General features: G+C 41.4%; 1 protein-coding gene across 1 annotated transcript; it reads right to left on the reverse strand.

Annotated features, from left to right (window-relative positions):
• Window positions 1-7,477: 7,477 nt before the first annotated feature.
• On the reverse strand, window positions 7,478-9,330 carry LOC125550281 (uncharacterized tRNA/rRNA methyltransferase YsgA-like). The gene is made up of 4 exons (XM_048713244.1): window positions 8,972-9,330; window positions 8,599-8,881; window positions 8,361-8,411; window positions 7,478-7,921 (listed from the first exon to the last, which is right to left on the reverse strand). The coding sequence occupies exons 1-4, from the start codon at window positions 9,238-9,240 to the stop codon at window positions 7,502-7,504; spliced, it is 1,023 nt and encodes a 340-aa protein (XP_048569201.1). The 5' UTR covers window positions 9,241-9,330; the 3' UTR covers window positions 7,478-7,501.
• Between the last annotated feature and the right edge of the window lie 3,311 nt (window positions 9,331-12,641).

Consider the following 12,641-nt stretch of genomic DNA (forward strand, 5'->3'; position numbering starts at 1 on the left):
AAATATAAATATATGGTTTCATATTTTGCGTACATATGAGTTTATTATAAGGATGTGGGCGAAATTTTGTACAACAATATTCCTTATATTTATGATTTTTTCACCTTTTCTGAAAACACTTAAAAAATGCAAAGTCTCTATCCAACACGGGCTATGTTTGATGTTAAACAGACTTATAAAAGTTTACGTTTTATATGGTCAGTTTCATAGTTTAGGATTACAAAAGGTGAACCTGGCACTATAGTTCAGAATATAAAATTGACTTTCTTTTCCTTGAAACCATGATCTACAAAAAGTATGTTTACTGTATTCTGAAAACGAAAAACTCTAGAAACACAAGAATTGAAAAAGGAGAAGTAAGATGACATGGCTAGTCTTGAGACCCCCGAAGGAAAAAAAATAGTGTAAGACCCATGTGATTTATTTCCACGAGGCTTGAGCTCGTGTTTGAATTCTTTCAAAATTTCCATGAATTGAGTCATTGCATATACATCCTCATTCGTCTAATCTAAATGGCATCTAGAGAAAAGGAACGCACAAGCTTTACCAAATGTGAGACACCCATCCTTGATCCGACAACCCGTGTTCAGTTTTTCTATTCTCACTCTAAGTAGTCTTCAAAGGGGTCTGTAGTTTTTTGAAAGCCTGTCAACAAAGTGTGCTTGTTATAGAAGAAACTAAATGCTTTGGACCTTGCAAACTAGTACTTGCTGTACCACGGAGGTCAAGCCCCATGTTTGCTGAAATTAAGCATTTGGGTCGGTTCCACCGGAGACCACACCATCTTTGTAAAATGCTTCTGAGTTTTTTGACCGACATTTTACGTTGAGTGACCACCCTTTAGTCGGTTTGTCAGGGTTTGAAACGGAGCCAAATTTCCAAGTCTTTGTCAAGTGGAATAATTCAATTCTGTGTATGTGGAACACACGCCCATTCATCGGACTTCTTTGTCAGGATATGGGTATTTTTGGGTCAAGTTCAAGCACCAGGCCAGGTACAACAGTTAATTAGGAAAAGGTAGACTTCTTAGCACGTCATTAGTTTTGGATCTAGCAACATTTCCCTGTTTTGCAAACAGGTGACGCCTGAATATGCATTGTCATCTCAGGAAATTTTGTGATCTGACACAATGTATATGGTTCAAAAGTCCAGGTTCAAGGTCAAGGGTCCTTAACAAAACATTCCACTTGTTAGCAAGGCACCGGTATTTTCTTTCCAGTTCTCATTCAGGGAAAAAAAAGTATATTTCAGTTCCATATTTACGGCTCCATGTGCATGGAAACAGTACGGCTTGGGTGTTGACACTAGTAGAAAACAGGCCTATGGTCACGGGGCAGTTTTCACATTAGTCCCGGTTCAATCACGAACCGGAACTAATGTGAGCATTTATCCCGGTTCGTACGGCTAAGGCATTAGTCCCGGTTCATCTGGGCCCTTTAGTCTCGGTTCGTGCCACGAACCGGGACTAAAGGGTGCGAGGCCCATTAGTCCCGGTTGGTGGCACGAACCGGGACTAAAGGTTAGACCTTTAGTCCCGGTTCATGCCACGAACCGGTACTAAAGGTCCCATTTTCAAACTCTACCCCCCCCCGGTGGATCGCCTTTTCAGTTTTTTAAAAAATAAAAGAAAATGATGGAAATGTCAAAAAAATAAAAGAAAATAAGTTTCCCATGTGATATGTGGTCTAGTTGTTGGGAAAATTTGCAAATGTGAATTTTGACTTTATTTGCAAAATCTCTAAATTTGTAAAAATGGGCATAACTTTTGCATACTAACTCGGATGAAAAAGTTTTTTATATGAAAAATCATCTACTCGAAAAGTTACATTTGAATTTAATTGGGAAAACCTCGTTAAACATTTTCAAAATCCTCAAAAACCTAACAGAAAAAAAGTTACGGGGCTTTTAAGATCTGGAGTGGAAAAAATCGAAAAAAATTCAAACAGTGCGCAAACTGTGGTCAAACTAATTATTCTATAATATTAGTGTTACTAAATAATTATTTCAGTTATTTCAATTTTGGTCAAATCTGGTCAAACTGTGGTCAAACAATGGTCAAACTAATTATTCAAGAAATATTAGTGTTACTAAATAATTATTGTTTTTTAAAACAATAGTTTCAAACCAAAACAGTGAAATGTGTCACTTCATGCTCAAGCAAAATTCCTGAAGCTTAATAGGATTGACATCTTACTATTGTCAGGAAAACAACAAGTACAGACTTGGAGCGAGGGAGAATAGAACCCGGAAGTTAAGCGTGCTCAGGCTGGGGGAGTGGTAGGATGGGTGACCGTTCGGGAAGTTAGATGATTTGGAATGATGAGGGGTGATTAGAGGATAAATTAAGAAGTGATGAGAGGTGGTGATTATAGACTAGAGGTTAAAACCATTCAGAAATTTGAAAATAAAAAAAAATCAAAAAAAATCAAAAAAAAAATCATAAAATTTCCTTTAGTCCCGGTTGATGTTACCAACCGGGACTAAAGGTGGAGCTCCACGTGGCCGCGCCCTTTAGTCCCGGTTTCAGAACGCCCTTTAGTCCCGGTTTCAGAACCAGGACTGAAGGCCCTTTTTCTACTAGCGTGAACATTCTTTTCTTTCGAAAACAAGAACATGCTCTCGGCATCTGCATCGACCGATGTACACAACCATTCACAAGTTTAAAAGCCACTGCTTTTTGCCAAGTCACTCAACCCACTTGGCCATCAAGGAGGAAATAGGAGACATACCAGAACAAAATCTGAAAATGGTGCCCACCAAAACAAAAACAAAAACCGTACCAGAGCTCGATGTCGACGAGAGAGAGATAAGAGGGGTCCCCATGAACACACCTTGGATGGCTGCGATGGTGTACACAAACAAGAGCAAGAACAGCCAGCCACGCCCTGTGGCTTTGGCTTTGGCGTTGGTGAGCGGTGAGTCGGAAAATTGTCTTGTACCACCAAGGATTTTTGGGCTGCTCACCTTTGGTTCCCATGTCCTGTCGCATCAGCATTGTTGGCATCAGCATCAAGGATCTTCCATATTCTTGGATGTTTTTGTCCGGTTTAACCCGTCCTATTCATGTTCTTGTCCATGTGATTCCAAGTATTATTTGACGCATTTCCATGATGGATCTACGCATGTATGTTCTGTCATAAATTAGGATGTCTTCTCTTGTTATGTGTGTAAGTAAAGCCATCATCAGTTAAGGTAATAGTCAAGAGCTCACTCATAAATAAGCAGATCTAAAAAGAGGACTATCATTACGAGTTACTGCTACAAACTAAGCTTATGGTTCAAGCAACCATAATTCACAGTCGTGGGCTCCAGCTCTGTTTGTTTGGTATAGGATTATGCCCTTGACATCACACTCAATCAGTTCAAAATACAAAGCGGCATAATGAGGGAGCAGACCAGCTGGTGAGGAACTGAGGGCTATGGCTGAATATCCCCAGAAATATGTTCCATCCCAATGGAAATGTCATTTGAGACCTTCTCAGAAGTAATCTTTCAACATGCCAAGCAGTGATTCCGAGAGTTTTTCAACACATGGGCCTCGAGTCCACCCAAATTGGATCCCTGACTGAATAATGTATCCTTTGAAGTTTAAATAATTGCAACAAGATATTTTCCACCATCTCGCAAAAAAGTCGCAATTACCGCTTCTGGGGAGACTGACACATGGGAGGCACAATGGCCACATGGGGGCATGGGCAGCTCTTCCCAGCAAACAATGAAGGAGGAAAATGTTGCTCAAATTTTTTAAAAAGGAGGAAAATGTCGCCAATAATAATGTGTGGAAAAGAAAGAAAGGGAGATGCAGCAAAGCAAAGGGAGTACAACTCAGATGCATGCACGCATCAAACTCCAACCTAAGCTGCAACCAGAAAAGGTTAACTCACATGATCTCTTTCCCAGATAGGCTAAGGGCCAACCTGGCGGCGCTTGATTGGGCAAATGATGCACCAACCAGTGATCTCCCAATGCTAATTTTCTATTAGTTCTCATAGATCTATCAAGAGAAAACAGACAAGCCGAGCCGAAGATTGTAAGGTACATCAAGATGCTAAATGGCACACCGTTCTGGAACAGCACCAACTCTACATGATTAATGCTACTAGCAAAGGCATATCTATTGGACTCTGAACTTTAACATGGACAATTTGAGAAATTGCATGGCGATGTGCTGGCCACTAGACAAAAATTTGCCTAATATGGCCATACTGATAATGTAGATTATCTCCCGATAACTAAAAGATATGAACCATGCGACTCTATGATATGGAAGCATCTAGGTTCCGTGTAACCTTCTGATCAACATCGAATAAACATTTCATATGCGTGTGTGCGCATGATTGGTTCACAGCTAGTTTGCGTTTGTACTTCTCCACATGGGAGGTCCAAGTAAAAGCACATGGCTACTTCAATAATGTTTGGAACAGAAATACTTCAACAGATAGCATGAAAATTGCAGCCAGTGGATGGGCATGGTCTAGAGCAGGAGATAGCATGCAAAATGATGTAGTGGCTCATGGACAGGGACATGCCCAGGCTGTCAGACAGAGTAAGAGGCTAGGCCGCAATACTTACAGTGCTTAGCAGGGAGCTGGCCAGCAGAAAACTAATGGACTCGGGAACCATCCATATTCATTTCTGAAAATGAACACTTGATTACTGTAACTGATCTCGAAACAACATAGCTTGTAGCTTGAAAGTGAAGAAACCTATCACTTTCAGAAAAGCAAAAGCACGGATGGGGACATCATGCACAATGACAACAAGACCACTTAACAAAGGATAGCAGGAATAGGAGTTCACGATCGTCGTTTCACCACCTTACAAACAAAGTAGAATCTGCTGCCTGATATTTTAATTATGAGTTACTCTCAAAAGCTATTAACACTTCACAATTAATACGAAGCATCCAAAAGGGCAAGACACAAGCTGGACTAGCTATCTATTAATAGAACCAAAACAAGCCAACATAATAGGGTAAGACATTTCCAGCACTGCTTACCTAAATACTAAATACACGTTAACGTTTCATTGCTTTCTCCAACTTCTTGACTTCTTAATGTTCCGAAGTGCCAGACAGCACATATGAACCAACTTCAGCTTTATTTCTTGAGTTTGGCTTTCTTTTCGTGGATCAGTCAGTACAGGTTGTCAAGGTCCCAGAGCATTTCATTCTATCTTAAATTTGTCATCAGTCACTAGTACTTCGGTAGCAAAAAAGTTATGATACTACGATGTAGCTGACGCTGCATTGTCGAAGTACTGGCCCCTATTTAAACCAAGTGGGTGATTGCTCACCAAGTCAGCACACAGTCCACACATTAAGTCATGCATCTTTACTTGCAGTACACATTGCATTTGTTTCCAGTTGCAATGATCAGGCAAAACAATGCACTAACCATTTTGCTTGAATGAATGGGTGGTTCAGCGGAAATCCCATCTCATTCAGGCAGTAAGAGGTTTATATACTCGGAGTGTTCTGCCTTGCAAGAGAAATATATTACTTAATCAAAGTTTTTAGACAAGGTGTGGAAGCTTCTAGCACTGGGTCTATCCTTTTAAGAATTTTTTGACAACTTTCTTGTGCTATTTTTGTTTCAGAAAATACACATTCAGTGTAAGATGAGCAGTTTTACACCAGCATAAACAAATAGTATCATAAGAGAAATAGAAACCCACTTATCAGTTATAGACGACAAACAATGAAGGAGCGCAAGAAAGTAGTTAAATAGGATTATAATTTCCAAAAACGACAAAATGATGGTGTTAATCCAAGGAAAATACGAAAATGTATTATCGGATAAAACAGTCCTAGAAAACTGTTTTACTCCACAATACAAAAGCAATGGATCACAAGATACTGTATAAGGTGGCAAACATTGTCGCAGTCATATCAATTATCACAAAGGTAAAATGTTGTATGTGCTCATAAAATTCTCTATGAAGTGGCAAAACAAGAGCCTTGAAAAATAGTGTTGTTCTGTCAAAGACCGCATCCAAATGAATCGAAGTGCACTACCATCTTGGTGAATGACAGACGTGCATACATCTACTACAATAATGGAACACCGAAGTTTGCAGATGAGTCAGCATGCTCTTGTAAGTTAATAAAGCAAGTATTCGCCTGAAAGTGAAAGCCATCCTTTCTTTAAACACTGACTATTAAGGTCCAAAACGGGTTGAAGTGTCGCCAAAGCAACTTCATAACGTGTCTTATTTGAAAACAACACCATGTCTGTTCAGTCATGGTGGATCACATGCAAGAGTTATTAATAAAAACCATGGAAGATGTCATTGTTGTGTAGACATATTGCCAGGAGATTTGCTGATATCGTTTATCAATAATGATGTTCTATTTCAATTACTCAACACTAGCACATATCTATGTCGCTCCTCCACTGAGTGGCACAGGACTTCCAAGCATTATATACCCGCACATCTATTTCTTATGCCCTATATGGCTTGGCTAGAACAGTCAGCAACAGTTACTGGGCCCTAGTTAACAAATTATTGAACTTTTCTCTCTATCACGTACCATACATCAATAGTGAAGGCAAGCCTAGGTCAGTTGGTAAATGTTCATATCAAATATTCCAAGCATCTGACATCACAATTGGCAAAACGATTCAACAGTTAGCTGATAAGCAAATTCTACTACTTCAGTTCCACAGACAAACACTTGGGCCAGACAGGTAGACATGTCAAGTGCAATGCCTCAGTTATGCCGGCTACTGGGCCTGGCCTTCTGATCTGGCTGAAACGGGGCACCGGGTAGAAAGATTCTTGTGGCAAGTGTAAGGCATCATTTATGCCGGTTAATCGGAAGGCGGGCAGCCCAGCTCGTCTGGTAATTTGAAAAGCTTATAGCCAACTTTAAAGAGAACGTTCTCTGCCCACAGTGTTAAACAAACCTTGATTAAAGCTAATAGCTGTTATACTTAAAGCTGGTTATTTTGGGTCAAAGATACCGCAATAGTTTATGGTTGAGATTTATTTATCATGCCGAAGTTATTTAAATACATTGGCATTGTCATGAGTCCAAGCATCGTATGTTGCCCGCCGATTGTGGATACGATTCCAAGGAGCAACGGTAGGCCGACTGTGGCTCTGGAGATGAGAGGGAGAGCATAAGTGGCTCTGGAGTATAAGTGAAATAGTTTGAACCATTTTGTCAGTCTTTGCAGTTTCATATGGGCTCATCCTTGTGGCAGACCATTGATTAAGCCTTGCAACTAAGACGTATTGGAGGATCAGTAAAACTACAGAAATGCATGACAGTAGCAAGATCCATGAGACAACCATCTAATTTGCAGTAGGGAATGTTTCTTGTTCATTGGAAAATACATCAAACAACCTGTTCTAGTGAAATAAAGTTATATCTTGCATTTTCTTTAATTTCTAACCAACATCTTGCATCACACTAAATGGTATGTTTCTTGACTTTAAATTAGATGTCAGAAACAAACACCCACAAAAATATATATGAACTGGACAAGCAGGTAACTTACGGAGTTGAAATTCTGCTATATGTTTGCTGTTTGGGTTGTAACATGAATAAAAAGATACCCCCAGCAACAGAAACATTCAGAGATTCAAAAATACCTTCCATAGGAATGCTTACAAGATCACAAGCTTGGACGGTCTCTTCAGAGAGGCCATTGCCCTCACTTCCTAACACTAAGCATAGTGACTCACTCATCAGTGAGTCTGCAAGCTCTTTGGACAGCACATGGGTTTTTTCAGATCCATCACTGCTACTTTCTGGATGGCCTGCCAACATCTTCATGCCATATCTAGTTACCAAATCATGCAGATCACACCAGTTGCCAGAGATAATTGGAAGCTGCAAAGAGGCTCCACGAGCTGCACGAAGAGCCTTTTCATTGAAAGGATCACAGCAAGCCGGAAGAAGAAATACCCCATCCTGTTGGTTGTTTGTCTTACATGTTAGTAAGAATCAACGTTCACAAGTGAAAACTGAAAAGAACTAAATGCATTTAGCAGACACACAATCCCTGAATCAAAGATACATAATCAGTGTAAAAACTACATGTTTAATTTAACCCATCACAACCAACTCAACCTACTTTTGCCTAATGAAGCATCGACTTAGAAATATCCTTAATGCCACTAAGGATTATACTATCACCCTCTTAAATGTCTGGAAACCAAACAATTGCATGCTTTCAGTTCTATTGCACGTCATCTTACCTTGCTGATCACATAAGTTTTAAATAGATTACTGAATATAAAACAAAAGTTGTCATAGTTAACTTCATATATACAATAACAGAAGAATGTGTCATGTGAATCGCGCAAGCTCCAGAAAGCATGTACAATAGCTGAAGGAGAAAATGGCATACCCATTTGAACGCGCAAGCTGACCTTATCAACGTTCCAAGGTTACCCGGATCCTGCCAAGTATCAGAATCACAACCGGCATCAGATGCGCTGTACAAAATTCGAATCCGTGCTTATGAGATGTACTACTAATAAACCACTTCAGAGCTCAAATAAGCAACAGCCCCCAGAGATATGCCTCATTTTCTACACAAAAAGTCTGCTACTGAACAATGGCGGGATGTCGCTCATCGTCTTCACCTGAATCCCATCAAGGACTAGAATCCTCTTTGGAGACTGGAACGACGCGTCAAGACCAGCTCCACCCTCATCATCACCGAGGTCACAGAAATGCTTAGGCATGTGCATGACAGCAATCGCCTCGGTTGAATCAACCGACTGCATCCCGGAGATCTTCTTCATCACAGTGGCGCTGACATACACAACATTGCCACCAGAGAGCTCATGCAGTTCACCCGGGACCTCTGCGCCGTCCAGGAGAAGCAAGCAATCGATTGCGGCGAACCCAAGCCTGCAGATCTCCCTGCAGCGGACAGCACGGAGGAGGAGCAAAGAATTAGAAATGAAAGGTCGCTGAAAAGGATCAGAGCGACGGGGCGGGAGAGAAGGGTACAGGATGGGGGCGAGGCCGACGAGGACGAGCCGGCGGCAGGACCGTCGGTAGGCGGCCGAGTCCCGGAGCTTCACGCAGTGCTTCACCAGGGGGTTCGCCACGCTCGCCACCTGCTTGCGCCTTTGCCCGACCCGGAGAGAAGGCGGGTTGGACGCGGCCGTCGCGGCGGCACCGGGAGCAGCGAGGCGGCGACGGCGGAAGGCGCGCACCGAGAGCGCCGGGGAGTTGAACGCCGACGGCGATGGCGGCGGGGCGCGCGCCAGTAGCATCCCGGCGGCCGACGGTGGCGTGGTATCGCTCGCTCCGCCAACTTCGCTTCGGGGGTTCAAAGCCCGCCTTATCTACTTTGCGCTCAACGTGTCATTTTTTTCTCTATTGACAAAAAATAATACTCCCTATGCAAACTAATATAAAAACGTTTACATAACTAAAATAGTGATTTAAATGATTTTATATCAATTTACGGAGGAAGTATGTACGTATCTGTTTTCGAACAAAGGTGCGGAAATGGGTTATTTAAAAGAAAATGATCTATTCGCCCAGTGTCAAGGTAGTACAAATAACATCAAAAATAAAAAAATACATTAGGTTTATAGACCTCTTAACGATGACTACAAACACTGTAGCGCGTCGAAGGCACGCCACCAACATCGCTCCTCACTCATTGGAACCGGACAAACCTTATTGTAGTATAAGGTCAGAAAGTTATCGTGATAAGGCCTCATAAGACCAGCACACCAGAACAACAACCGCTGCCAACGAACAGAAACGTAGATCAGAATGATCCAAAGTATAGACACACGAACAAAGACCATATCCACATGGATTCACCGAAGACAAACGCCTATCGAATCCCGCGAGATTCACCGAAGACAAACTTTCACATGCCCTCCGGTGATGCTAGAAACATCATCAAGATGGGACTAAATGGGAGAACCTTATTTCATGAGTCGTTGCCGCCTTGCCTCTCTGAGGATGACACAAATTCTAACAAAACTCAAAAGGCAAAAAAAAAAGCCCTCCCACCACGCACAAATATCCAAATCATGGGTTCAAATGCTTAAACAGAAGCAACTAAGAATATGGAACAAGAGACTCTAAGGCCTTATACAATGCTAGATGTTTAGGAAGAAAAATAAACTGTGTTTTTCTGAAGTATCGGTGTCTATTTCTACAGAAAAGATGCCTGATTAAGTGTCTGCCCTGTACAAATAAATATCGGTGCTTAAGGAAAGCCTGATTTATTTCTCCAAACATCCGCCTTAAGCACCTTACATTGTACGATGCGTTGTCCGACCTTAGCCTCGGTTTTTCTTCTTTAGGGAAATGACATCATGCCTAACTTATTTTATTTTTAGTTTCTTTATATGTAATTCTTCTTTTCATGTTATTTACAAAGTAAAAGATACAAGCCAAGTTTTTTTATTTCATAGTGATACAAAAACACACACAAAAAGGTAAAACACATAAAAGTTAGGTTTTTTTAGGCACACAAAAAAAATTAGTAACATGAGTAAGCCCATCTGAGAAAACAAAAAGACCACCAAAAATAACAGCAGCCATAACAACTAGAGTGTTTCTAGATCTTTTTCAAGTTTTGTTAGAGTTTGTGTCCTGCTCGGAAAGATGAGCCAGTGGCAGCTCCCTAAAGATGGAATAAATGTCTCCACATCTAGTCCCCGTTCCGTTGATGCATCTAGCATCGTCGATGGACGTATAGAGGTGTGTCTCCGAAGGATCTGTCTTTGATGGATTTGTTCGTCTTTCGTCTATGTTCTCGTGTCTTTAGATTGGATTTTTTTGATCTTCACTCTTCATCAACGGCTGGTGTTGTTCTAGTGTGTTGGTTCTATGGTGTCTTAGCACGACGACTTTCCGACTGTCTACTACAACAAGGTTTGTCTAGCTCCGGCGAGAGAGTGGCGATGACAGGGGCACGCCTTCGACTCGCTTCAGTGCTTGTAGTTGTCGCTAGGTGGTCTATGGATCTGAATATAATTTTTATTATTTCTAGTTTTTTTAAAAATAATTATTTTTAGTGTTCGTTGTACTATCATTATTGAAGATAAATAGATATGAAGTCCCCCAAAAAGAGTGTTTCTCAAAAAAAAAAACAGAGTCATTCTACGACAACCACAAATCCTATTTCCTGAGCGGGTCGAGGGACAGCGACCAAACGCGCAATCCCGCCCGCAGAAATGGGCCGGCCCGTTACTCTGTCTCTGCGTTTTCTTTTGTCGGTCTTTTTTTTCTTTATTCGTTTTCGTCTTTTCTGTTTTAGCTTTCTCTTTTCTGCTTTTCCTTTTTTTTCAAATTCACAAATTTTTTTTGCAAACTGTATGTAAAATCGCGAACAACTTTTTAATGTACGAACTTTTTTGAAAATTGCACTAATTTTTAAAATCATGAACATTTTTTAAAATTTAAGAAAAAAATACAAACTCGCCAACATTTTTTAGAATGTGTGAATATATTCTCAATTCGTGAACAAACTAGAAGGGGCCTACTGAGCCAAACTTTAAGGACTGGGATTAATGTTCTTTTGAACCAGCATTTTGTGTAATGGCTAATAAAACAGACTTGGAAAAATTAGGCCCAGGACGTAAAAAAGAAGGAACAAATGTAAATAGACAATCATGTTATCGCACGACTAACATGGTGAATTCTAGCACGCACTAAGGTGATGTTTATAAACTTTAATGCGACAAAAACCCAAGTACCGTGTTGCAAACTGGGAAGACCCATTTGCGTAGAGACCATCCTGTGCCTAGATAGTGGTGACACCACACATAATATTTATCATTACGAAAAAGATCATAGTGGTTAGGTTATTATTTCCAGCATTTTATTTCCAGAACAGCAAAGTGTACAGGCACTGTCTGTTATTCCTAAGCAACGGCCACAACATCCGTATGAAACAACATAATCTACACCCCAAATGTTTGCACAAAAAGCAGCAGCAGCAGCATCAGCAGCAATGATGATGATGATGATGATACCGGAGGCATTGTGCACTAGTACTACAGCAGATCAATCGTCGACAAAGATGAGAACAAAGTTACAGGGCAATGATCACTTCACCATGCTAACTTGCTAAGCATAAATTAACCGCTGCTTTCTCTCTAGTTTTCTTTTTAACTTGCTGCTTTCTCGCTAGTTTAGTCCTCCCCAAGCACCCCAAAGCGGGAACGGCAAAGCGCAAAAGCCAACTCCTTTCGAGACTGCACTGTCTGTCCCCCGTCTTGATTACCCCAGCGCCCGATGTCCTTGCCGTCTGCTTATCCATCACTACTACTGCTGCTGCTGTACCACTACCTAATCTGGACAGTGGCATGTTCTCCCTCCCTTCCAGTTTAAATGGCCCATCTCAAAATTCTCTTCCCGCGCTGGTGTGACTTGGGGCAAAAACAAAAGAGATGCAGGCGCTGGGGGTTGGGGACGAAGCGCAAGTCTGATCCGACGGCTGGGAGTTGACGCATCGGCCGCACAAGATGCAACGGTCGCCCGGCGCGGCAAAAGACACAAATTTGACCTCGGGGCGAAACTATTTTACAAACTAAACTGGTTTTTGAAAGTATTCCACTCAACTGACCCCTAATATGCAGTGCCTGACAGCAAGATGTTGCACTCTACTGTGCAGCGCCTAACACTCAGGCGCCACACCTGTGTG

Source organism: Triticum urartu, chromosome 4, assembly GCF_003073215.2.
Source record: "Triticum urartu cultivar G1812 chromosome 4, Tu2.1, whole genome shotgun sequence".
NCBI lineage: Eukaryota > Viridiplantae > Streptophyta > Magnoliopsida > Poales > Poaceae > Triticum > Triticum urartu.